The sequence below is a fragment of the Wolffia australiana genome, chromosome 8, assembly GCF_029677425.1.
Source record: "Wolffia australiana isolate 7733 chromosome 8, ASM2967742v1".
Classification (NCBI taxonomy): Eukaryota; Viridiplantae; Streptophyta; class Magnoliopsida; order Alismatales; family Araceae; genus Wolffia; species Wolffia australiana.
The window spans coordinates 1,585,001-1,611,262 of NC_135842.1; the positions used below are offsets into that span (position 1 = coordinate 1,585,001).

General features: G+C 43.5%; 3 protein-coding genes across 3 annotated transcripts; 1 reads left to right on the forward strand and 2 right to left on the reverse strand.

The window, feature by feature from the left end:
• Window positions 1-182: 182 nt before the first annotated feature.
• Window positions 183-3,203, reverse strand: LOC144707016 (mitochondrial import inner membrane translocase subunit TIM14-3-like). The gene is made up of 3 exons (XM_078580127.1): window positions 3,020-3,203; window positions 995-1,173; window positions 183-730 (listed from the first exon to the last, which is right to left on the reverse strand). The coding sequence occupies exons 1-3, from the start codon at window positions 3,053-3,055 to the stop codon at window positions 574-576; spliced, it is 372 nt and encodes a 123-aa protein (XP_078436253.1). The 5' UTR covers window positions 3,056-3,203; the 3' UTR covers window positions 183-573.
• Window positions 3,204-14,728: 11,525 nt separating this feature from the next.
• LOC144706317 (nuclear factor kappa-B-binding-like protein) lies at window positions 14,729-18,532 on the forward strand. Its single transcript, XM_078579213.1, has 2 exons — window positions 14,729-15,258; window positions 15,383-18,532. The coding sequence occupies exon 2, from the start codon at window positions 15,421-15,423 to the stop codon at window positions 18,442-18,444; it is 3,024 nt and encodes a 1,007-aa protein (XP_078435339.1). The 5' UTR covers window positions 14,729-15,258; window positions 15,383-15,420; the 3' UTR covers window positions 18,445-18,532.
• Window positions 18,533-20,802: 2,270 nt separating this feature from the next.
• On the reverse strand, window positions 20,803-24,943 carry LOC144706901 (CDP-diacylglycerol--glycerol-3-phosphate 3-phosphatidyltransferase 2-like). The gene is made up of 7 exons (XM_078579986.1): window positions 24,335-24,943; window positions 22,416-22,513; window positions 22,252-22,302; window positions 22,050-22,163; window positions 21,911-21,967; window positions 21,746-21,831; window positions 20,803-21,007 (listed from the first exon to the last, which is right to left on the reverse strand). Exons 1-7 carry the CDS (start codon window positions 24,864-24,866, stop codon window positions 20,887-20,889), a joined length of 1,059 nt encoding a protein of 352 aa, XP_078436112.1. The 5' UTR covers window positions 24,867-24,943; the 3' UTR covers window positions 20,803-20,886.
• Window positions 24,944-26,262: the final 1,319 nt, after the last annotated feature.

The window sequence follows — 26,262 nt, forward strand, 5'->3', positions numbered from 1 at the left end:
AAGAAAATACAGTAATATATTTTTTTGAACTATACAGTAAAAATTTGAAGAAAATACAGTAAAAATAGAGTAAAAATAATTAGGAGACATCACGATCTGATAGAAATTCGGTCAGACTGGATTGAACCATACCCTTCAACTACAGTTTCGGTTGACGGGTCAGACCAGACCAAAACCAGACCTAATATTATAAAACATTATACTCTCGATAAAAAAATTATTATACATCACAGAGTCCCTCTGGAGACAGAGACTGAGACCAGACTGAACTTTCAGATAAGAGTTCAGGTTTTTGTTAAAACCAAGCCCAAGACCAAGACCATCATTCCCTACTCACAATGTCTCTTCTTACATTGTTGTTATTCTCGCGAACACTGGAGACATGAAAACATCAAAGGAAGAATCATACCCACAATTTCTCAGTTTTTGTCATTCTCAAGAAACTGACTTGAGGGATCTTCCCAAGTGACTCACACTCAACCAAGAAGATGGACTCGTGATTGATGAAGTCCAAGAAATATTACTTTCATGAGAGGCCTATCCAGCAAGGGCAAAACTGTCAAATCACAGCCATCAGAAGGCTGAACCTCCGCCTTTGGTCTTCCCAAGAAGTAATTCTTTGGCCTCATTTATCTTGGATGCCAAATAATGGCTCCCTCCTGCATCCGGATGATTTGCAACCATCACCCTCCGATGGGCTTCTCTGACTTTCTCAGCAGCTACATTTTCCCTGGTCAAACAAGAGAAAAGTCAACTTCTTTGACTTTTTATCAAGCCATGATTGACTAAAAACGATGAAAATTTACAAAATAATACTGAAAATAGAGTTTTGTTAGTTATGGAGCCTGTTTGAAGAATTCCGATGGGCTCGTCGCCAATCCAATCATAGTGATGGAAGGGTGTGTGGCAGTTTCTTCCTCTTTCTCGTGTTCATTCGCTAGAAATTGTCTACTTCTACTGCTCGATCCTAGACAATTTTTGAATGGGCAATTACCGGACGCCGAGAATCAGAGCAGCTTCCCTTCTGGTCATTGTGGGCTGGAAGCCCCCATCATAGAACCTGCGCATTCGAGGAACCACGGGACGCGCTTTATAAGCATTCCAAGCTTGAATTCCGTATCTCCCTGCGAGAGCAGCAGCTGCCACCGCTAATCCGGCCACGAGAGGGGAAGCCTGCATTTAGTATGGAGAACTGCATTTAATGCACGTTTTTTACAAACTTTACTTGATCTAGCATATTATCAAGTCATGGAAAACGTAAATGACCCAGATCAACACGAGATAATGGAAGTATTGGCAAGACTGGAGCGATGATGACGAGACTTCATCATCCTCAGCATTCATCTCTAGCTAGTAGGGTTAGGCCATCCGGATGATGTTGAATTGAGACATTGACATAGACGTTGGTTGATGGTTTGGCGAAGACATGGTCAACGCAGTTGCCACCAACAACAGTGCATAACGGGTCGTCAACGTGAACCTCATAGCCAACTAGGCCAGTTGATGTTGATGACGAATTGATGTTGACAGATTTGAGGAATTTTTAACTAGAATTTTACAAAGTTGGAGGTGGACGTTTACAGACTGCGTCAGCCTTCTGTGATACCCCATCATCATCAACACCGAGACTGAATGGTGACACATGAATCAACACCCCATCATCATCAACACCCAACACATGAATGGTGATCTCGTCAACATCCTCATCGACAACCCATCATCATCAACAACCCATCACCATCAACACCCAACACATGAATGGTGACCTTGTCAACATCATCTTCGACAGCCCATCATCATCAACACCCAACACGTGAATGGTGACCTCGTCAACATCATCATCGACAACCAAACTGAAACTCGTCATCTCGTGTCAATGACTGACGTTGGCATTGATAAGCGCCAAATCCTTGTAGCTACGATGAAGATGACAACTTGTCACTGTAAACACTATTCGTCTGCATCACGGGGTAATGATGACAAAAGGCGAGGATGACGATAATGGTGACGGACGACGAATGAAATTTGCATAATAAACCTTTTTTTTCCAGAGTGAGACTCTTTGCAGCTTGATGATGAGGTAACAATGGTGTCCTATCATCACACTCGTCATTTGTCTATGACCTGGATGTTTTTTTTTTGGAAAGATCTATGACCTGGATGATGATAACTACTCATTGTAATTTTAACTGTGGTAAGGAACGACGATGACAACTTGTCATCGCTATTGGTATCATATTGGCATACAAATAAAGATGACAATGACAGCCTGTGTGGATGATGATGATGATGATGATGATTTTTGTTGAAGAAAATGAGAATAACGATGATGATTTTTGTTGAAGAAAATGAGAATAACGATGATGATTTTTGTTGAAGAAAATGATGATAATGATGATGATTTTTTTAAGACAGTGATGATGATGATTTTTGTTGAAGAAAATGATGCGGATGATGATGATATTTTTTTAAGACAGTGATGATGATGACTTTTGTTGAAGAAAATGATAATGATGATGATGGTTATGATGATAATGATGATGATGATGATTATGATGATAATGATAATGAAGAATTCGTCCTAGCCGTCCAATCCCGATCATAGGTTATGGTGAGAAAATAATTTAACTGTCCTTGAAATGATATCCGTTGGCGAATTTTTTTCTCCATAACATCCACAAGTTTAAAATCGAAGGGGCAGCTGGAAAACAATGGGGTTGGGCAAAGGAACGTAAAAATCCCTGAACAGGATCGATCTAATATGTATCCACACTTATGTGGGAGAAAAAGAAAGGCACGAACATGATACTCGAAAGACGCATGGTTACCATACTTAAATTGCAACTTCGCCAGTTCGGCGCTACTAGGCGAGCAAATAATAGATCAACTTCTCACAAATAAGTGGCGCAGAGCTTGAAAGGCAAAATCTTTTCGTTAGGGTTATGATCGGATTACGACAATTTCACAAAAATGTTTGTACACTTAAATACCGATGAGAAACCCGGATTAGATTTCTTACCATCTCGCTGCGTCTGACTGATGATCGACCGAGCATTTGGAAGATGAACGTCTGATTGGGAGAATCGATCCGATTGCGGCGACGACGAACAGAGCCTCGCGATACAATTTGGAAATGGGATGGGAGAAACGAAACTCGGGAGAGGGGATTCTTTTTCCTCTTAATTTTGGTACCCTAAAGAAGATTCATTTCTTTGTATATAACATTTGACCATAAGTTTCATAAAGTAATATTAATAAAGTGCACGATTAATGATATATTTATCATTTTTTAAATAAAATGATATAGAAATCATGTAAGAATAATACCAATAACATACGTGAACTTTCTTTATTTAATGAGAAAGTACCTTAGAAAGTTGCTCTTACTAGAGTTTACTTATGATGTAGCCCAGAAGCCTATTTTTTGAGGCCCATATCCAACTGCTGGCCCAAGAAGGAGATCATTCTAGAAGTCCATATGATATGCAGAAAAGAGCTTAGAGCCCCACAAAAATCTTTCTCTAACATAATCCTCCCACATTTTTTTCTTTGACATTATACTCGCATATTCTTATCTGACAAAATCCTATGACAGATTCATCTTCTGCAACAATCAGTGGAAAATATATGTTCACACTTCTCAGAGATGCATATCTTATGATCTATCTCATAAGAATCTTCTTGAGTCACACAATATCTTCTACCATATTCTACAGGCCCCAAAAATCTACAAGATGTCTTTGCTCGAGCATGTCAGGCTGTTGATCCTGTGTTTTAGCTTGTTAGAGTTATTTTTCTTGATGTTTTGAGTCTTTTTTTTCGTGGGTACTGTCATTATGGGTGACCTTGCACTTGTTGTGGCCCACATTAGGCCCCCAACTGTACCCTTGAAGGGTTATTGTTGAAGCGTATTGTTTTCTTGAAACTCCTGTTTATCCACTCTAAGAGTTCTCTTTTCTAGAGAGTGCTTAAGTGTGTGTGGATTCAAGCACAACTCCTTTGTGGACTCAATGGGTTGGAGAAGCTAGTTCGATGGATTCAAGACTTGGTTGCTTCAAGTAGAGGAGGGCTTGTGGATCGAAGTCCTATTCCTAAATTGTTTGTGTACTAAGGTTGCATTAATTTACAGATTGGATAATATCATTGTTTTGTTTTAGCTACGATGTGTTGTTGTTTTAAAATTTATTCAAAGCATAAGCAGATGATGCAGTTCCTTATAATTATTTTGGAGCAGCCGAGTACAATATCATTCTTTACAACATATCACTAGATGCAACTTTGTAAGATTGGTGATTTCTTAAGCCATTACTGGTTTTATCTTGATGTGAAAATTGAAAATTAAGAATGTGCTTGCTTATTATCAATTTGTAACAAATAAGTATATGTATTGTTGTTTCAAATAAAGTTGTTACAAATTTATTTTATTTTTCATTCATTCTAATAGGATCACACCCCATAATCTTAATATCTACCCTTAGGAATAATATATCAGGCATAAAAACAGAATCAGATATTGATACCAAAGCAACTAATTAAAACATTGTCATGAGTATCTAGATATCGGTAAGGACAAATATCGGATAGTCCATTTCTCACATCGGCTTTAGAAACCGTCTCAATATCGTCATCCAATATGGGATTTGGGACAGTCGAATGCCACTCCCCCTTTATTATATAACTATAAATCCATTTTGTCGTCTTACTTGCTTACTGTTCGAATATCAAAAAAATATTAACCATAAGAGGTAATATAGGTTTCTTATCTTATCACTATCTCAACTTTCTCTTTCACTACTTATTAGTAGTTATTATTACATATAATATTAATTCTCCCTAAATATAACATAACCATTAATATCGCCTCTAAAGGCTAGTCCATGTGGAGATGGCCTCACTCCTACTATACATATTTGAGTGAGTTTTCTAGAATTATGAATTTTATTTGACTTGTGAAAACTAATTACAATGATACTTGGGTCAATACCACAATTTGCTATCATCAATATCTCTTTATCACCTCATCAATTTTACATGCCACCACAGTTCCAGTATATCAATCCTCCCCCTGCCATCATGTCAAGTTGGTACGCCATTCAAGCTTATGCCAACTAAAAAAGGAAGATAGTCCACCAATTTACAGCTAAAAATTTTCACTCTTGAATAATCATTTGATCAACACTAGCTTCTAATATTTCCAAAATTCATGTTTACTTATCATCCCTCCTGCAACATTAGAGCATTCGAGGAAATGTTGTTCCAACTTCAAACTCTGATAAATACTTATCATAAACAATTCATGATAATTATATACTTACCCCAATATCATTATCTAATTCCCACTAGATATCCCCTTAGGAATTCCACTCTCTCATGTCCTCCCCCATATTTTAGAATTCTTATTCAGCTGTACTATTGTAGTTTTTAATCTAAAAACAAAATATACAAACAAATGTCGTTGACCTGAGAGGATCAAACTTATATTAAAAGAACGAGGTTATACATGGTAATTTTTGTATGCACATAACATGCAAATTCACTTAATTCGAGTGTTTTACACACTATTTGAATTGATGCATGAATTTTTCTTTTTCACCTGATGCCATAAACATGCATCATAATTCAGTTTTGTGAAACATGCAATGATCCGTATGTACAAATTTTTTTTGCATGAAATGAACTTCTTCAACAGCAGGCCATCATCATCATCCATGACATAAAGCGTGACAAATGATCAATAGTATGCATGAGTCATACCTATTGGTAGTGTCCTCTGAAGTCATTAACTCGCGATGGAGTCCATCCACATACCCTAATCAGAAATATTTCACCCAATAATTCTTCAGAGACACATCATGACCGAAGAGAAATCTTTTCAAAGCCAATAGAGGTTAAAAAACCACCCAGCTTCATAAAGTTCACGATCGAGGATTTTTAATACCTGAATTTCACCATTTAATTGTGTTAGTTGTTTTGTACCACTTTCCTCTTATGTCAATATCTTATTATGGTGCAGGTTAATGACGAGGTTCCTAGTTTTTGGCCTTTATGTGAACCCTTTTTCATCATTAAAAAAAAAAACTGAAATAAGCATTTTCCAACAAATTACCCCAATATAATAGCATAACAAAAACAATGACACTCCATCCCTATCAGCATAACAAATCACAACACCGTCATCGTTGTCGTCCATGACACGAGTGATGGGAACGATTTCAACCTACATTATCATCACCCCCAGGAAACAAATGTCAATTATAATGACATTTTTATCACGGTTTCCTAGAGCTGGCGGACAGAGACGAATGACGAAATTAAAAAGAGGGAACGTAACAGAACGAAACTCCGTTCCGATATCAGTTTCTCACGAAACTTTTCGTCATTTTTGTCATTCGTCACCGTTCCATCATCTGAAGGTTTCCATCATTCTTCCGTTCCGTCCTTCGTCTATTGACATAAACGGAACGGAACAGACGTTTCGGTGACGGAAAACACCCCTCTTCTCCAAACCCTTCGGCGCTCTTCCCCCTCTCCCCTCTTCTCCGAACCCCCCCCCCCCCCTCTCGGCATCTCTCCCCCTCTCCGCGGTCATCGCATTTATCCCTTTCTCTGTCTCTCAGCTCTCTAACTCTTCCTGGGCCTACGGATCTTGCTGTGTTAAACGCCACATTCTCGCAATGCCGGATGAATCTGTGAAGAATTTGTGAATCCGGATGAATCAGGTTGCAGATTTTGTGGTGCTAGCAAGAGGGGTGCATCTTCTTCCCAGGTATCATCCGTCGGCATTGCAGATTCTGGTGGATGAATTTGTGGTGCTACCTGTTTAATGTCCTTCCATGCTGTTAGAGATTTGTTGGCCATTACATCCAAAGATTTAACCTTCTCGACCAATATTTAAGGTGGAATATTATCATTAACAAACAAAAAAACCATGACGCAAATATAGAAAAATTCAAACTCTAAGTATCATGTGACTTAAGGGAAAAAACCATGCCATCACTTCTCTCAACGATCAAAATATTAAGTTGAAAACAAGAAAGATTACCAATATAGAATTAGACACTTTTTTATGTTCTGTAATAAATATCACACATAGATTCAAGGTTAAAAAATTTGACACATTTTTATGCAAAAATTAAGGTAAACATTATTCATTAATATTTTCGTCAACCGATATAGTCATCCGTCGTTTCCATCATTCGTCCGTAGTTTTCGCCATTCGTCATTCGTCACGAATGACAGATGACTAATGACGAATGACGGACATAGGACCGTTCAGTCATCCGTCAATCGCTACGGACGAAGACGGATGATGAAATTTAAATGATGGATGACAAAACCGTCATTTGTCCGCCAGCTCTATGGTTTCCCATCAATCGTCACAGACATACGTGATAGCAAACATTAATTGTTATATTCAAGTGATTACCAACTGTGTACAAAGCTATAGCTGATAGCCAGGGCACTACTTTTCCTGTTTAAAGCAGTTCATTGTGCTTAAACACTAATCCCCGAAGTGCTCATAAAGCAGTGGAGCTCCCACATACTGAAATCTATCTATGAAATGTTCAAACCCCTAGAAATGAACCCAAGAAATGATTGGGCCAGCTCTGGCTGGCAGACCCATGAACCCAATGACTGTAATTTTCCTTCGATTTGGGGGTGATCGAGGTCGTAAAAGACTGTAATTTTCCGACCCTTCAGTTTCCTCGTTGCAGAGGCGCTGGCGATCGTTTCAAATTTCAAGGTTTGTTCATCTCGGAGCCCAAAGTCTCTGTTTCCAATCTTGCATATCAGCGATCGGTTTCGGCTGCATTACTTATCGATGTTCGAGTGGAGGTCCGTCTTCCATTTTTGTGTCCTGTGTCTTGTAAAATGATTAGATGGGAGAGGCCTACATAAATCTCGTGTTTTTATCAGTTATTGGCACCCGTTTGCTGTGAATATCGAATGATTTAGTCAGTTCCGATCTGTCTACTGCCTTTGGAAGAACTCTGCGGCCCGCTGACATGGTTTTCCTCGAATTTCTAGAATTTTTCATCGAGGAAGAACCCTAATTTGTTCTGCAAGTTTCCTCGACCGAATGTCGACGAGTGGAGCATCTTGTTTGGGGAATTTTTTTGAAAAAATACCCGTTACCAGTTTCAATTCAGAATATGTGATTTCCGTGGATCAGTAAAGCAAATACCTTTTTCATGCCTAGCAGCTAAGAAGAAGTATCAAGAACGAAGGTTGTTAAAACTAAGCTATTAGAAGATTGATCGGCCAAGAATCACGAATTTTGTTTTTTGAAAGATAATGCCAAAATAAACTTTTGATAGGGGTATTATCCCTACATTCTGACTACAATCCCCAAGCCCTATTGTGCTATTTCCATCATTTTTCCTCTAGGGAGTATTTTGTTGATTCCCTTGTTGAATCTTTCCATTAGAGGAAAGTTTGGCCAAAATACCTTCTTTTTTCTTTTTGAAGAAATTGGCCAAAATACTTCTAATGGTAAAGTTATGGAAACAGCCCAAAAGGGGATGGAGATTTGATACAAACCCACAAGTCCCTATTGGTGTAGAGTAGGGGAAAGGAGGAAGAAGACGCCAGAGTGGTCATTGATGTCGGGACGAGGAATACCGGGGTGCACTTTGGCTAGACGAGAGGCAGGCGGAATGGATGTCGCCTGGAAGGAGTCCGGCGGGGTGAACCTCACCAGGGAGAAGATCGAGGCGGGATGGACTTAGCCCGGGAAGGCAGAACTATTGAGCTGAATGACAATGAAGATGTAATCACATTTCATGTAATCCCCAGATAGGATGGGGATTATATCAAGATATAATCACATTAGTTCTGAATCTGGGTTGAAGCGATTTCAATTAAAGCGCCATTACAACTCCAACAGTTCCTTCAATCTCCCATGTACTTCGCTGAAACTCTTCTCCATGAGTCTCAAATTCATGAAAATTTCCATGTTTCAATTACCCATCTACATCTATTGATACACTAACTTACCAAAACTTTTATTCCCCCTCTAAACAGCATGGTCCATCCTTGATGAATTTCTGGAGCATGAGGAGAGATGGAAGAGAAAGGATCATCCTCGTCGACTGTATTCCGAGTTATGGGAGAGCCAGCAATCTGCATTAAGGGGTTGCCAGAAATTTCCAAAACTGGATCTTTCTCTCCACCAAGGACCACAATGGACGGTCCAGTAGCAAAAACCACAAACCCATGCTTTGGCCGGTGGTTTGAAGGAAGGCAAGTGTCCAAGTTATTCGGCGACACGTTTTACCGTGGTCAAGTCGTTGGCTTTGACCCAGAGACGAAGTGGTACAGCGTGGTCTACGAAGACGGCGACTTTGAAGAACTCGACCAAGACGAGCTGGAAGAGGTGCTGCTGCCCTTAGATGTTTCCATCCCTTTGGAAGCTCTTCTTCCCAACTTAACAAGCCGTGACCAGTCAACAGAACGTGGGACCCACCCCAGGAAGTCAATCCACACTTCGAGCTGCGAGGAGGCGTCAACGGAGAATGCCAGGGAGGGTACTTAGGAATGGGCAGTTGATGACGACGTATTCGGCGACACCATCATCGTCATTTTTGGCAGTTGAAAGCTTTCAGATCATCGTCGTTGTCAACATTTAGCAAAATTTAAGTAAAATTTTTTGAAAGTGATGGTTGACGATGACTGACCAGTGATGTTTACTCTCAGATGACTGTCATCCAAATTCGTCAACAGCATTGTCTTCTTCAGTGTACAATTGGAGGACGAATGACACATCGTCATCTGTCAAACTGGTATGTAGATGTCTGACGGAAAATGGCCCAGTGATGGAAGAGAGAGAGAGAGAGAGAGAGAGAGAGAGAGAGAGAGAGAGAGAGAGAGAGAGAGAGAGAGAGAGAGAGAGAGAGAGAGAGAGAGAGAGAGAGAGAGAGAGAGAGAGAGAGAGAGAGAGAGACAGACAGACAGACAGACAGACAGACAGACAGACAGACAGACAGACAGACATACAGACAGACAGACAGAGAGACAGAGGGAATTAGGAGGGGGAAAGAGTGGCAGGGAAAGAAAGAGCAAGAGAGTTGGGTGAGGGAGAGAGTGAGAGGGAAAGAGAAGGGTTGGAGGGGGAGATATTGAGAGAGAGTGGGAGGGGAGAGAGATTGAGAGGGACAGTGAGGGAGGTGGGTAGAGAGAGAGGGGAGGTGAGGTGGGAGAGATTGAGAAGGACAGTGAGGGAGGTGGGTAGAGAGAGAGTGGAGGGGAGATTGAGAGGTGAAGTGAAGGAGGTGGGCGGAGAGGGAAATTGAGGGATGGGACGGAGGAGAAATTGAGAAGAAAAGTCAGGGAGGTGGGTGGAGAGAGAAAAGTAGTGAGGGAAAGAGAGGGAGGTAGTTGGAGAAAGAGAGTACGAGGGAAGAGAGAGAGGTGGGTGGAGAGAGAGAGGAAAAGAGCAGGAGGTAGGTGGAGAGAGGGAGGAAAAGAGGAGGTAGGTGGAGAGAGATAAAGAGAGGGCCGGTAGGCGGAGAGAGAGGAATGAGAGGGAGGTAGGATAGAGAGAGTAAGAGAGAGAGAGGAATGAGAGGGAGGTAGGATAGAGAGAGGAATGAGAGGGAGGTAGGATAGAGAGAGTAAGAGAGAGAGAGGAATGAGAGGGAGGGAGGATAGAGAGAGTAAGAGAGAGAGAGAGGAATGAGAGGGAGGTAGGATAGAGAGAGAGGAGAATGAGAGGGAGGTAGGATAGAGAGAGTAAGAGAGAGAGGAATAAGAGGGAGGTAGGATAGAGAGAGTAAGAGAGAGAGGAATAAGAGGGAGGTAGGATAGAGAGAGTAAGAGGAATGAGAGGGAGGTAGGATAGAGAGAGTGAGAGAGGGAGAGGTAGGTAGGTGGAGAGAGAGATAAAGAGAGGGAGAGGTAGGTAAGTGGAGAGAGAGAGAGAGCGAGAGAGAGGAATGAGAGGTAGGTAGGTGGGGAGAGTGATAAAGAGAGGGGAGGTAGGTAGGTGGGGAGAGAGATAAAGAGAGGGGAGGTAGGTAGGTGGAGAGAGAGAGAGGGGTGAGAGGGAGGTAGGATGGACAGAGAGAGTGAGAGAGAGAGAGATGAGAGGGAGGTAGAATGGACAGAGAGTGAGAGTGAGAGAGTGAGAGATGTGAGGGAGGTAGGATGCAGAGAGAGAGAGAGAGAGGATGGACAGAGAGAGAGAGGGATGAGAGGGAGGTAGGATGGAGAGAGAGTGAGAGAGGGAGAGGTAGGTAGGTGGAGAGAGAGATAAAGATAGGGGAGGTAGGATGGAGAGAGAGAGAGAGAGGGAGAGGTAGGTAGGTGGAGAGAGAGATAAAGATAGGGGAGGTAGGATGGAGAGAGAGAGAGAGTGAGAAGGGGAGAGGTAGGTAAGTGGAGAGAGAGATAAAGATAGGGGAGGTAAGATGGAGAGAGTGAGTGAGAGAGAGAGAGGAGAGGAGAGAGAGAGAGAGAGAGAGAGAGAGAGAGAGAGAGAGAGAGAGAGAGAGAGAGAGAGAGAGAGAGAGAGAGAGAGAGAGAGAGAGAGAGAGAGAGAGAGAGAGAGAGAGAGAGAGAGAGAGAGAGAGAGAGAGAGAGAGAGAGAGAGAGAGAGAGAGAGAGAGAGAGAGAGAGAGAGAGAGAGAGAGAGAGAGAGAGAGAGAGAGAGAGAGAGAGAGAGAGAGAGAGAGAGAGAGAGAGAGAGAGAGAGAGAGAGAGAGAGAGAGAGAGAGAGAGAGAGAGAGAGAGAGAGAGAGAGAGAGAGAGAGAGAGAGAGAGAGAGAGAGAGAGAGAGAGAGAGAGAGAGAGAGAGAGAGAGAGAGAGAGAGAGAGAGAGAGAGAGAGAGAGAGAGAGAGAGAGAGAGAGAGAGAGAGAGAGAGAGAGAGAGAGAGAGAGAGAGAGAGAGAGAGAGAGAGAGAGAGAGAGAGAGAGAGAGAGAGAGAGAGAGAGAGAGAGAGAGAGAGAGAGAGAGAGAGAGAGAGAGAGAGAGAGAGAGAGAGAGAGAGAGAGAGAGAGAGAGAGAGAGAGAGAGAGAGAGAGAGAGAGAGAGAGAGAGAGAGAGAGAGAGGAAGGTAGGTGGAGAGAGTGAGTGAGATGGAAGAGAGGGAGGCGGGTGGAGAGATTAGAGTGAGATGAAGAGAGAGAGTGAGGGGAAGTAGGTGGAGATAGAGAATGTTACATCCCATATGGAATGTGATGGGGTGGATGACGGTCTGAGACGGCCAAAACTGTGATGTAATTTTTTTTGGCAAAATACACGATGCCAAGTACGTCCAACCCTGTCGTTGTGCCCGTAGACAGATCCAGCCATGCCCTGGACGCCACCGATTGGGGTTTTTATTTATGAGGTGGATTGTTTATCTGCGTTTATAAGCGTGGAGCGAGCATAAATATCCCAATTACACTCGGATCCTACTTGTCCATGCCAGACAAAACTATGATGTATAGTTCATCATGTCTCCCCTTTCCGGCCGCATCCCTAGTTTTGAGAATATCTGTCACTGTTGAGTCACAAATCATGGGCCTTCGCGTCCAGTCCTCGTCTCGTCAATGGATGGCAACCCCATCACACAGGATGTAAGGTCATACGAGCATTTTTTTATGGGTGAATCTTTGACTCTCCTTCCCCCTCTATAGGTCTCTTCTCTCTCTCTCTCTCTCCCCTCTCTTTCTCTATCTCTATCTTTCTCCCTCTCTCTCCCCCTCTAAGTCTCTCTCTCTCTCTCTTTTTATCTTTCTCCCTCTCTCTCCCCCTCTAAGTCTCTCTTTTTCTCTCTCCATCTTCTATCTCAATCCATCATTACCGTTGTTTGAGGCCGTCCATCACTATCACATCATCTGTCACCAATACTATGTCAAGTCTTCCATCGCCATCATGCCATTCTAAAACATCATCTGTCACTGTTGCCTCATCCATTGCACTTTTGTCACCAAGATGCACGACTTGACAGATGATGCCTGCCATTCTCTGGGTGGAGAGAGAGAGCGAGAGGGAATCGAGGGAGGGGGGTGGAGTGAGAGAGTGAGAGTGAAGGGAGGGAGGTAGGCGGAGAGAGGGAGCAAGAGGGAGATAAAGAGAAATAAGCAGAGGGAGAGAGCGAGAGAGGAAGAGAAGTTGATGATGACGATGTCAACAGCACCATCATCGTCATTTTGGCAACTTAAAATTTTACCATCGTTATCATTCTCAACATTTAGCCAACTATAAGCAAAAAATTTCGAAAATGATGGTTGACGATGACTGACCAGCAATTTTTACCATCAGACAATCGTCATCCAGATTCATCGAGGGTGCTGTCTTTTTTATCGCATGATTGCACAATGGATAGCTTATCACCATCCATCAAACTGGTGGATGGTTGACGATATGAATCCATTTTCAGACAAATGATTGATGACTAATGACAGCGGATGGACAGAGAGGGAAAGAGTGTATGTGTGTGAGAGGTGGGGGGGAATTGAGAGTGGGAAAGTGTGGGAGAGAAAGAAAGATCAATAAAATTGTATGTGTGAGAGGGAAAGAGACAGAGGAGGTTTGAGAGAGGGAGGGAGCTGAAGAGAGAGAGTGAGAGGGAAAGAGATACATATCAAGAGTTAGTGCTTTTCGCGTAACCGGTGCGAATCTAGTGCCATGCTCGGTCTGGTTCCAATTTCAGACCTCACATCGCACAACCCAAGGAAATCTCACCGCACATCTCATCGCACATCTCACAGATTTCTAGAGAGCGAGGGAGTCATTTCCGTCATCCGTTACGTTCTTCTTGACCATGAGCTAATATGGGAGGGAAGAAAGTCTGCATATTGTTGACTTCGTTGACTTTCAGAAAAGTCAATAGTGGAAACAGTTTAGTCAAATGTCACCTTGACTGACACGTGTCTTATTTGCCCTTATTTGACCTTCCCATAACCTAGCGCTATTGATGGGCACCTGCCAAGGGTTTTCCCCCCTGTGTCCAACCATGCAAGGCCGGCCCAATTTGACTTCTTCTTCCTCCTCTTCTTCGTCGTCTTCTTCTTCTTCTTTTCATCTTCTCTCATTTCTTCGATCTGGGTCTACAACTGACATGCCACTGAGAGAGCAACAGTAAAAAGAGTTGGACAGCAAGAGGGAAAGAGAGCCAAAGAGTTTGAGAGAGCGAGGGAGTCATTTCCGTCATCCGTTCCGTTTCTCTTGACCATGACCTAATCTGGGGTGGGGAAGAAGGTCTGCATATTGTTGACTCCATTGACTTTCACCAAAGTCAACGGTGGAAACAGTTGAGTCAACTGACACGTCACCTTGACTGACACGTGTCAGTATTTGGCCTTATTTGACCTTCCCATAACCTGGAGGCTATCGTTGGGCACCTGGCTAGGGTTTTTTCCCCCTTGTGTCCAACCATGTCAGGCCAGCCCAATTTGCCTTCTTCTTCTTCTTCTTCTTCGTCTTCTTCTTCTTCGTCTTCATCTTCTTCTTCGTCTTCTTTCATTTCTTCGATCTGGGTCGGCAACTGACACGTCACCGAGAGAGCAAGAGGGAAAGAGAGCCAAAGAGTTTGAGAGAGCGAGGGAGTCATTTCCGTCATCCGTCCCGTTTCTCTTGACCATGACCTAATCTGGGGTGGAGAAGAAAGTCTGCACACTGTTGAATCCGTTGACTTTCACAAAAGTCAACGGTGGAAACAGTTGAGTCCATTGACACGTCACCTTGCCTGACACGTGTCAGTATTTGGCCTTATTTGACCTTCACATAACCTAGCGGCTATCGTTGGGCACCTGGCTAGGGTTTTCCCCTCTGCGTTACGAGCTTGCCGTCCAACCATGCCAGGCCGGCCCAATTTGCCTTCTTCTTCTTCTTCTTCCTCATCTTCTTCTTCTTCTTCTTCTTCTTCGTCTTCTTCTTCTTCGTCGTCGTCTTCTTCTTCGTCTTCTCTCATTTCTTCGATCTGGGTCGCTGAAATTTTCAATCTTTTAGACACCCTTCTTCTTCCTCCGCGTTCCCCCTTCCTCTTTCCCCTCGCCCGGCTTCTTCCTCTTCCTCGTCTTTGTATCTATCTGCCACCGCATCGGCCCATCGGACGACCCAAAACGGCCCACGTCATCGTCTTCTTCCTCGCTCCTCCGTCGGCGCTATTTATTGACTGGTTCTCCTCTCTCCTCCCCCTCATCCCCAATCTCGACCTAGGGTTCCGCTCGCGCTCTCTCGCCCCTTCCCCTCGCCTGGGATTGCCCGGAGACTTGATGGGTTCTTCGGATTTCGATCTGGGGGCCGTCTGATCTTCCTGCGCGGCCTTCGAGTAAGCCTCGTTCTTGCCTCTTTAGGGTTCTTCACCCCCAATCTGCCCCCTTTTTGAATCTACCCGCGTCCTATTTCCTTGATTCCGTTGTCTCAATCGGGTCGTTTCTTTGATCGTTCCGCAGGTCTGTCTGGTTCAAGACTGGGATTTTCCCACGATTTTATGACAATTTCGAAGAGCGCGTTCGGAGATTCGGAGATGTTTGTTCCCGTCGGGGATGGGGTTTCCAGCCAGGATGAAGACGATGATCTCCAATCTCAGAGACCGGATTCGGAATCTGAGCCTTCGGAAGTGGATTCCGGGATGGGATCCGACGATTACGACGTGTTTGATCTTGGCGAGGCCGGGTATGAACATTGCCAGATTGGGAATCAGAACTGCCTTCTCCCATTGGAACTGTACGATCTTCCAGATCTCTCTTCCATCCTCTCAATGGACTCATTCAACAACTGTCTCACAGAGGAAGAGCGCTTCTCGTTATCGGCGTTTCTCCCAGACATGGATCAAGAGACTTATTCGGTGACAATGAGAGAGCTTCTCTCCGGGAGCAACTTCCATTTCGGCAACCCAGTTAAAGAACTCTTCGATCGGTTGAAGGGGGGCCTCTGTGAGCCAAAGGTTGATCTCCATCGCCGGTGTTTGAACTTTTTTCAGAGAACAGAGCATTACCATCGCCTTCAAAAGTACCAAAACTCCATGGTTGAATCTTTGGTCAGAATGAGGAACATGTGGGAGAACTACGCTGGGTATGGAATCGAGGAGAGGATTCGACTCTTGAACATTCTCCGCAGCCAGAGGCCGATTAACCGGAATAAGAACCATTTCCAAGAATCAGACACGGATTCGGACAAAGAAATCTGCTTGAAGAAGAAGAATCGACACCATTCTCAGGCGTTGAGAGGTTTGGGGACCAAGAAGAGGCCTTTGGTTTCTTCCGACGCTATTTCCAGGAAGGAAGCAACTGGGTTTGATTCGAGAAGGGAGAGAAACCGGATGAACTATGCAGATGAAGATGATCATGCTCAAGCGCCGTTTGTTGGGACTCCAGTGAGGAAGAGAAGCAAACCTTTGTTGAAACTGGGGAAGATGGAGAAGCATAAGAGGGCTGCTCCTCAGCCGGTTTACCAAGAATCTCTTGAGTCTCTGCTTCCTTTCGAGCCGTGGGATTCTCAGCGGAAGACGAAGATCAAGAACAGTTTACCAAAGTCCAAGTCCCGCAAACCTCTTCTTCCTTCCGTTGAAGAACAGTTTAAAGAAGAACCGGCGTCTGAATCATCCGGGCAGGGCGAGGAAGATGCGTTTACCACCCCTCTGAAGAAGAAAAAAGTGAAGCTTTCTGTATCTGGGTTTCTCAACAATGGCGAGCAAAACAGCTTTCGATCTTCCGGTGGGCGAAAGATCAAGAAGAAGGTGAAGAATGAAAGTAGCGCGAGCCCGTTTCGAGATGATCATGACGATGATGATCATCGATACGGTGATAAGCTGGGGAAGAAGAAGAATAAGATGTTGCAGGAAGAGGATGTTCAGCCAGTGAAGCAGGAAGAGTTGGAGGTAGTTAAGTTGGATCGTTGCGAAAGGTCAACCGATGCTTGGGCTGTTGAGGATAGCGTCTTGAATGAGAGCTTTGGGTCTGGGCTCGACTTCAACGGGAAGGCAAACTTGACCCTGGCAGGCTGTAATTCCACCGCCAAGAAGAGGAAAGTCAAGCCAATCTCCGCCGCCGCTGCCGCCACCGACGATCTCGCCGCTCTTCCCCTCGAAGACGAGCCCGGGACGACATCGAAGATGAAGAAGAAGCTGAAGAAGAAGCCGGTATCTCAGGAAGAGGAAGCAGAGCAGGAGCCGTCCCCCTCGAAGCGGCCCTTCACTTTGATCACGCCGTCCTTCCACGCAGGCTTCTCCTTCTCCGTCGTGCACCTCCTCTCTGCCGTGCGCCGAGCCATGGTCGGCGGCGATGATGAGCTAGACCCGAGGAGCCCACCGCCGTCTCTCACAGTACAAGAGATCGTGGCCCGGGTGCGAACCAACCCGGGCGACCCCTGCATCCTCGAAACCCATGAGCCGCTTCAGGACCTGGTCAGGGGTGTGCTCAAGACACTGGCCTCCAAGACTGCACCTTTGGGCGCCAAGGGATGGAAGCCGCTCGCCGCCTACGAGAAGACCACGAAAACCTGGTCCTGGGTCGGCGGCAGCGGCGTCCCCGGCACCGCCAGCGAAGAAGAAACCTCCCCAGAAGCCTGGGGGGTTCCTCACAAGACGCTTGCCAAGCTTGTTGACTCCTTTGCCAATTGGTTGAAGAGTGGGCAGGAGACCCTGAAGCAGATTGGTAGCTTGCCCGCGCCGCCAGCCCTGCCGCCGCCCGTGGCCAACGAGAAGGAACGGTTCAAGGACCTGCGTGCCCAGAAGAGCCTGGTCACGATCAACCCGAGCTCTGACGAGGCCCGGGCGTACTTCCGCCGCGAGGAGCTGCTCCGATACTCCGTCCCTGACCGCGCCTTTGCCTACACCGCGGCGGACGGGCGCAAGTCCACGGTGGCGCCACTCCGGCGCGGCGGCGGGAAGCCGACGTCCAAGGCGCGCGACCACTTCATGCTGAAGCAGGACCGGCCGCCGCACGTCACGATCCTCTGCCTAGTCCGGGACGCGGCAGCACGGCTGCCGGGCAGCATTGGCACCCGCGCTGACGTCTCCACTCTGATGAAAGACTCACAGTTCCTGGTGGAGGAAGTGCCGGATGCGAAGATCAACTCGGTGGTGAGCGGCGCGCTGGACCGACTGCACTATGAGCAGGACCCATGCGTGCAGTATGATGGGGAGAGGAAGCTGTGGGTGTACCTGCACAGGGACAGGGAGGAGGAGGACTTTGAGGACGACGGCACGGCCTCGAAGAAGAAGTGGAAACGGCCAAGAAAGGAGAGGGTGGTAGAGGAGGAAGGGGAGGAGGAGGACGACGAAGAGGGGGTGGCGGCGCTCATTGATTCCATGGAGAGGGGCGGCGGTGCCGGGCAGGGGCACCCCATGGGTTGGGAGGTGCTCGGGGCTGCGCCCACGGCGGCGACGACGACGACGGCGTCCGAGGAGAGGAGGATGGTTTGCAGAGAGAATTCTGCCAACGAGGACTTTGACGACGATGGGTTTGCAAGGGAGAGGGCTGCCGGGCTCGTCACCACGACCCTGTTGTTCTAAGTGCTCCTCTCCCTTCATTCTTGACTGGTGTATATAATGAATGACCTTGGCGGCTGAAATCTTGGTCAGTGCATAGCTTTTTTTTGAATTTTTTCCCTCCCCCTCTTTTCACTTTGCATGTCTCTTTGATGGAAATTTTTAATGGTAAGAAAGCTCTCCAGGCTGAGGCATGCAGTGGTGGTGGTTAATGTGGGAAAGAGAGCCATAATCTGGTGTATCTTTCCAAGTAGGCCTCTGTTGAGATCATCTAACCCTTCCCCTCTTGTTTTGATCTATAGAATGTTTTTTGTCCAGAGACTTGAAAATTTTTTCAGTTTTTTACAATTTTTTTACTTGGAGAATGTCTTGATATTACAATCCTTTTGAATTCCTGGAAGACCTCCTTACATTCGTCAATTTCATAGTGAAATCAGAATTGAGCCACCTCTTCATCTCTACAGTTCATAACATAATTTTCAATTCACCTCTCATTTGTTGCATATAATAAAGCAATGTATTTAACGTTGAATGATGCATAGTTTCTGATTAATAGTCATGGTACTCATAAAAGTGCATTGATTATGTGTTTTTAGTTGAGCTAAAATAACTGACAATTGGTAAGTAAACACAGAAAACACCAAAATATTGAGACACCGGATTGTATTTGATATCACCTAGGAGCAGGGTAAATTAGCATAACTGTCTTTCTTCCATAATGGGTAAGACAGATTCAATGAGAACTAACTTCTCTTCTTTAGTGGAGCATTCTTTTGTCTTCAATGAAATGCCATTCCATTTCTCCTCCATCTTGCAAGGTCCAACTTGATCTCTTAAGACCAGCTCCTTACCCATATCCTTGTTCATCCATTGAGTGAATTCCCTGGCTCATCTAACAAAGCCTCATCTCAGAATCTTATATATTTTCAATTAGAATGGCTCTTGTTCTCATTCTTTCAAAAGAAAATTCAAAAATTTCAATATTATAGAAAATTTTCACTACCTATCTCAATCACTCAATTTCACAGTATCTTCATGAACTCTATCACAAGTATTTCAATCCACAATTTTTATTTTATTATCCGTTTCAAAGCATACATCGATTAGTTCTGAGTCCACATTTTATTAATTCTATCTCAATTTTAAATAAACTAGGATTTCTAAATCTTAATTTAGTGAGTATTGAGAAGTAACCTTTACCCGTCATTTATCGTCTGTCAGATTTAACAACCTAAAACTCAGTATCGATCAATTTATAGAACCTTTCTTTATTAATATTTAGTAAGTTCATATTAAAGTGGAGTTTCACCCAAATAGTTATCACTCTTTATTTGGTTTTCTATGACATTTTATTTTCTTTGCAAATTATTAAAACCTCCCATAATGATATACAGGTTAGAGATTAATAAATATTTACCTCACTAAACTTTCCAAATTTCTTACTCTAGCATTTATTTCATTTCTTCAGTAAATGATTGATTCCTTTATGATTAGTTTTCACATGCATGATAGTCCCCCTCAATATGAGCTGGCCATAATTTCTGCAACAGTCTTGGCAGGGAAGACGTAGGAGTTTTTCTATAAAATGTAATCTAGAGAGAGATAGAGATAGAGATAGTTGTTAATAATGACTAAAATGCTTGGAATAGGGAGAGGGAGAGTGAGTAGAGAGGGTGGGAGAGAGAGAGGCAGAGAGAGATAAAATAAGGGAAAGAGGGGGAGGGGAGAGAGAGAGAGTGGTAGCAGGAGAAAAATATGATCCAGAACTAGGGAACGGCAGCCATCATCCGTCACATCACATGCAACGGTGACGGCAATGTGACGGATGATGTGACGGTGACAGCGACAAAATTAGGGGCCCGTGAAGGTGACGGTGACGGTGATGGTGACGTGACGGTGACGGAGGGCCTCGGACGAGTGACGTAATGGGACAGCCATCACGGATGACGGCCGTGACAGATTTTTAAAAATTACCAAAAAAGCTTAAAAATCGTTAGATTTAAGCTTTTTGACGGCCGAGATTTCGCCACGTGGTGTCATTAATTCGATTTGTTGGCATTTTGCAGAAAAGTCCCTGCATTAATTCGCGTGCGCAAAAGGATGTCATCCAAAGATAATTGGAGATATGTCCCTCCAATTCTCTCTCCTCCGCATGGTTGTTTTCCCGTCACATGTGATGGTGACGTCGTCCGGTGATAGGGACGTGATGGGGACACTGCAAACCATGACGGTGACGTGAACGTGGCGGATTTTTCTGAAATCCTTGGATGTGTGACGTCCCGTCATGTCCGGGACGGCACCGCCCGGACGTGCCGTTCCCATCCAGAACTAACAGGGCAATGGCTTTGAGACACTTTTGCAGAGAGGCTAATCACACCAAAGGAGAGGAAAAACAGATGGAGGAACCTCACTTATTTTCTGGGGGCAACTGCCATAGGAGAGGGGAAAGAATGTGCGATGCCTATTTCATTTTAGCAACACTTTCCAAATTTTTCTCATGTAAACGGCCAGAGACCATACTGCTAGAGCAGCAGAGATATTGAGAAGGGTCACACCAACAGCAACCTGTAAGCCTTGGCCTGCCAAGCTACAAAAAAACACAGAAAATATTAGGCTCTTACCTTGAAAATGAGGTTTCCCTCTGACTCCTTTGAGTAAGTTTGATGTCAACGATAATGATGACTAATCATCATTGTCATCCAATGACTGATGATGATTCATCATTGTCATAGTCATCCATCGGTGATGGTGAGTCATCATTCTCATCGTTACCCTTTGGTTGATGAAGATTCATCATTGTCTTTGTCATTGTCATCCATAAGCAGATGATTATTCATCATTGTCATAGTCATCTACCGAAAGATGATAAATCGTTATCGTCATCGTCATTCTTCCAAGCCCAAACATGGTTGACGTTGAAGCACCATATCTTGCTTAAAGAGGAAAAGTAACACCCTTGGGATCAGCTTTAGTTTTTAGCACAGTTGGTAGGCACTTGAATCTAACAGTCGACAATGACAAGATTTATGGATGACAGTTATGATGACATATTCTCCGCTAATCCTCGTTCGGCATCCAACAATGAAGATGACTGAGCGTACGATGACAATTTGCCGTTCAAATTTCCTAGAGCTCTCACCATCATTGACATTGTCATCCATCAGTTAGTGATGGATCGTAATCGTCATTCATAATCCAAGCCCCAACATGGATAATGATTAATATGGCGAGATTTGGGGATGATGTCGATGATGATGTATACATCATTCTCCGCCAACTGTACTCGTAAACCCAAAATAAGAAGAAAGTAATAGATTGGATAAACCTTGGGTCTCTGGAAGCGAGAAGAATGCTTAATGCAGTCATCTGGGTTGCAGTCTTCCACTTTCCCAAATTGTTCACAGCTACTGCCTATTGACCATATAAAATATGTTTAATTCATGATGAATCAATAACAGAAATCTTGATTCCAGGAGGAGAGAAAAGGAACCTCAAGAACTGAAGTGTTCTGAGATGCAGCCCATTCCCTAACCGCCGACATGGTTATCTGCGACAAAAAATATCGAATGACTTCAAATGGGGCGAATCAGAAAAGGCAATTATATTTTGGGAAAATACAAATTAATTACCTCTCTCCCAATAATTGCAATCGAAGGTACAGTTAGAAGCCAAGGTGCTTGCCCCAAAAACGAAATTTCCAAGGGTTTGGTGCAGAGCAAGACCAATGCAGCAGCAACCATAAGCTACAATTAATCAAGAATAGGTAATTAATTAGGAGGCTTCTCATGTCAAAAAACATGTTTCTATCAAAAGGATTAGGGAGAAGCAAACCTTATCTGCTACAGGGTCCAAAAATGCCCCAAACGCTGTTCCCAAACTCATCTGACAAAACCAATCAATAACATTATGGAATTTTAACTAAAAGTAATTAACAGAATAAACTGGATCTTCAAATTTTGATCGGAGGAGCAATCCCAACGTGGATAAATCCCAACCTTCCGAGCAAGATACCCATCAAGCCAGTCTGTGATCGATGCTGCAATAAAAATAGTCGTAGTGGCAGTCGTTGCCCATCGACCATCCATGTAGAAAGCTAACAAAGAAAATTGCAGTATCAGCATGCACCGTATAGCAAAGAAGAAGAATCTATCTATCGAAAACATGGAGGAATAGAAAGCAAAGAACAGAAACTGAAAGCAGAAATCATCAGATTGTCATAATTTCCAAGATTATGATTCCCAAATCAAGGCATACCTTCTCAGATTAAAGAAAACTAGCAAACGTTCACCGAATGGAAGAAATTCATTACTGATATTAAAAGTCCAGAACAGAAAATCCGCAAACAGATTAAACAGGTAATAGATCAAGATTCAGCAAGAAGCCATCTACTGGCTCAGCATCTCAGATTTCGAAAAGAAAGCGCAAACATCACCCAATGAAATAAATTCATTACTTATATTAAAAGTCCAGAACAGAAAATCCGCAAAAAAATCAAACAGGGAATAGATCAAGATTCAGCAAGAAGCCATCTACTGGCTCAGCATCTCAGATTTCAAAAAAGAAAGCGCAAACGTTCACCCAATGAAATAAATTCATTACTTATATTAAAAGTCCAGAACAGAAAATCCGCAAACAAATCAAACAGGGAATAGATCAAGATTCAGCAAGAAGCCATCTACTGGCTCAGCATCTCAGATTTCAAAAAAGAAAGCGCAAACGTGCACCCAATGAAATAAATTCATTACTGATATTAAAAGTCCAGACCAGAAAATCCGCAAAGAAATCAAACAGGGAATAGATCAAGATTCAGCAAGAAGCCATCTACTGGCTCAGCATCTCCGATTTCAAAAAAGAAAGCGCAAACGTGCACCCAATGAAATAAATTCATTACTGATATTAAAAGTCCAGAACAGAAAATCCGCAAACAAATCAAACAGGGAATAGATCAAGATTCAGCAAGAAGCCATCTACTGGCTCAGCATCTCAGATTTCAAAAAAGAAAGCGCAAACGTGCACCCAATGAAATAAATTCATTACTGATATTAAAAGTCCAGACCAGAAAATCCGCAAAGAAATCAAACAGGGAATAGATCAAGATTCAGCAAGAAGCCATCTACTGGCTCAGCATCTCCGATTTCAAAAAAGAAAGCGCAAACGTGCACCCAATGAAATAAATTCATTACTGATATTAAAAGTCCAGAACAGAAAATTCGCAAACAAATCAAACAGGTAAGAGATCAAGAATTCAACAAGAAGCCATCAACAGGCTCTGCATCTCCGATTTTGAAAGAAAAGTGCAATCGTTCACCAATGGAAGAAATTCATTTACTGATAATAAAAATCCAGCACAGAAAGTCTGCAAACAGATTAAACAGGTAAGAGATCAAGAATACAGCAAGAAGCCATCAACAGGCTCTGCATCTCAGATTTTGAAAGAAATGCGCAAACGTTCACCCAATGGAATAAGTTCATTGCTGATATTAAAAAACCAGAAGAGAAAATCCGCAAACAGATTAAACAGGTAAGAGATCAAGAATTCGACAAGAAGCCATCAACAGGCTCTGCATCTCAGATTTTGAAAGAAAAGTGCAAACGTTTACCCAGTGGTAGAAATTCATCTAATAATATCAAAAATCCAGAACAGAAAATCTGCAAACAGATTAAACATGTAAGAGATCAAGAATTCAACAAGAAGCCATCTACTGGCTCTGCATCTCATGTTTCGAAAGGAAAGCGCAAACGTTCACCCAATGGAAGAAAATTCATTCACTGATATTAAAAAACCAGAAGAGAAAAATCCGCAAACAGATTAAACAGGTAAGATATCAATAATTCAACAAGAAACCATCTGAAGCAGGTCAACCCATCAAAGATCAACACACAAGAATTGGAAAGGAAAGCGTAATCAACCTACTCGCGATTAAAAGGGGAACAGCCGCCACTCGCCCAAGCGTAAGAACAGTCGGAATCGTCAGCAACTTGGGTTTTTCCTCCGGCTGCGACCCACAATCGCCCTCATTCCCAACACCCAGAGATCCATTCCCCTCATCCAACCCATCACCATCTTCTCGACGATCAAGAAAACCCATTTGAGGAGGTTCTTGCGACAACCCACCAGCCTTAATCCTCGACTCGGGGGTGAGATTTCTCCACATCAACGGCCTCGCAGAGAACACCGCCGCGCCCTTCACTAAGTAGCCGCTGTGGATGACGTTCTGATCGATTTTCCTCGTCATCCAACAACGGACCCGACAATTACTGCTCGTGCTTTTTGTAGTTGGACATGGGGCAGAGGAGGAAGACGCCACCGTTGGCCGCAGCCACCCATGATGAAACGCCAGAGATAAAGGCCGGTTCTTTCGATGGGGGAGGACTGGGCAGTGATTGGTCTGCGCAGGAGAAGCCACCACTTTGAGCAGAGCAATGGCTATGGCGGGAGGAGGCATCGATCAAGGAGAGAGGGGTAGAGAGAGAGAGAGATTGGTGTGGGGGGGAAGGTGCTCTTTGGTGATACTGTTGAAGTTTTGATGAAGTTATACTACTCTGCTCTTCATATGGTCAACTCAGTATATTGTCATTTTGTTGTGTGTGAAGATGAGTAGCATGGTGTTTCTTCTATTCTAAGTTGGGTCAGTTTTGGATGTTGTTGATTTATCTTGTTTGTATGTAGGGTTTGACAGTCCCGGTCTGATCTGGGTTTTTAGCAAAGACCTAAAACTTACCTAAACTTCGGTCGGTTTCTGGTCCAATCTTTTTCAGTCCCGGTCTGGTCTGTATCGGTCCCCGTCTGGTCAGCTTGACTAGTCATTGTCAAAGTCAAAGTAGGAATTTTATGTTCATAGTAATGTTAAATTGACTCTACATCAAGTGGTCGCCTACAGATGGTCAAATATATGGCGTCTACACTGAGATCAATAGAAACCTCTCAGTTGAGGTGGATTTTATATTTTTAGAATTTTATAAAAAATATTAAATGAAAATTTAATGATATACTTTTGGTTCCGGTCCGGTTTGACCCTTGGACCTAAACCTGTTTGACAAACCATCCGCCCTCAAATGGAAGACCTAAGGTCCTGGTCTGGTCAAACCAGTCCTCGGTCCTAAGTGTCCAACACTATTTTTATGCACCACTAGAGGAATTGTACATGGTATCTTGTTTAGAAGATTGGTTTCATGGACTATACTTCATGTATATTTCTTCTTTGTTTATTACGGAAGTAGGAATCGGAAATTGTTGTCTGCATGCCGTCCGTCAATGTTGTAAGACTATTTCCACATCCATGGCAATGACAACGATACTCAATGGTTACTATGATGTTGTCTGACAACATTGACTCAAGACTTGATTAGGAAAATGATGGTGATGGAGGACCGTGAACCGGATGTTTGGGATGGTGGCTTATTTTTTGACTCACATCCAAACTCGATTGTGCAGGGGAATTCTGAGTCAAAGATGGGTATTGAACTGAAAACATAGATTATTGCATGTACATGTATCAAATCCATACTTTCTTGGTTACTTGAATGAGTATCTTCAAGTTGTTCAGATGTCACCTTTCTAAATGTTTTATGCAATCTTTAGAGCGATGTATCTCCTCTTCTTTCCGTTGAACTATGCTGCCAGACATCAAATTTCCTTCATCTTTTAATCTCACTAGAAGTAACACTCATGGAGAGGAAGATAAAAAATGTGGGGCACTCAAGAATAACAATCATGTGTACTAAAAGAGGGTGCCCCTTTATTTTTCCTCTTTGGGATGATTTCATAAAAGTCTTTTGAAAATTACATTGAAGACCATCCCTGGGGAAAATTTCATAAAGTCCCAAAATACAAACTATATC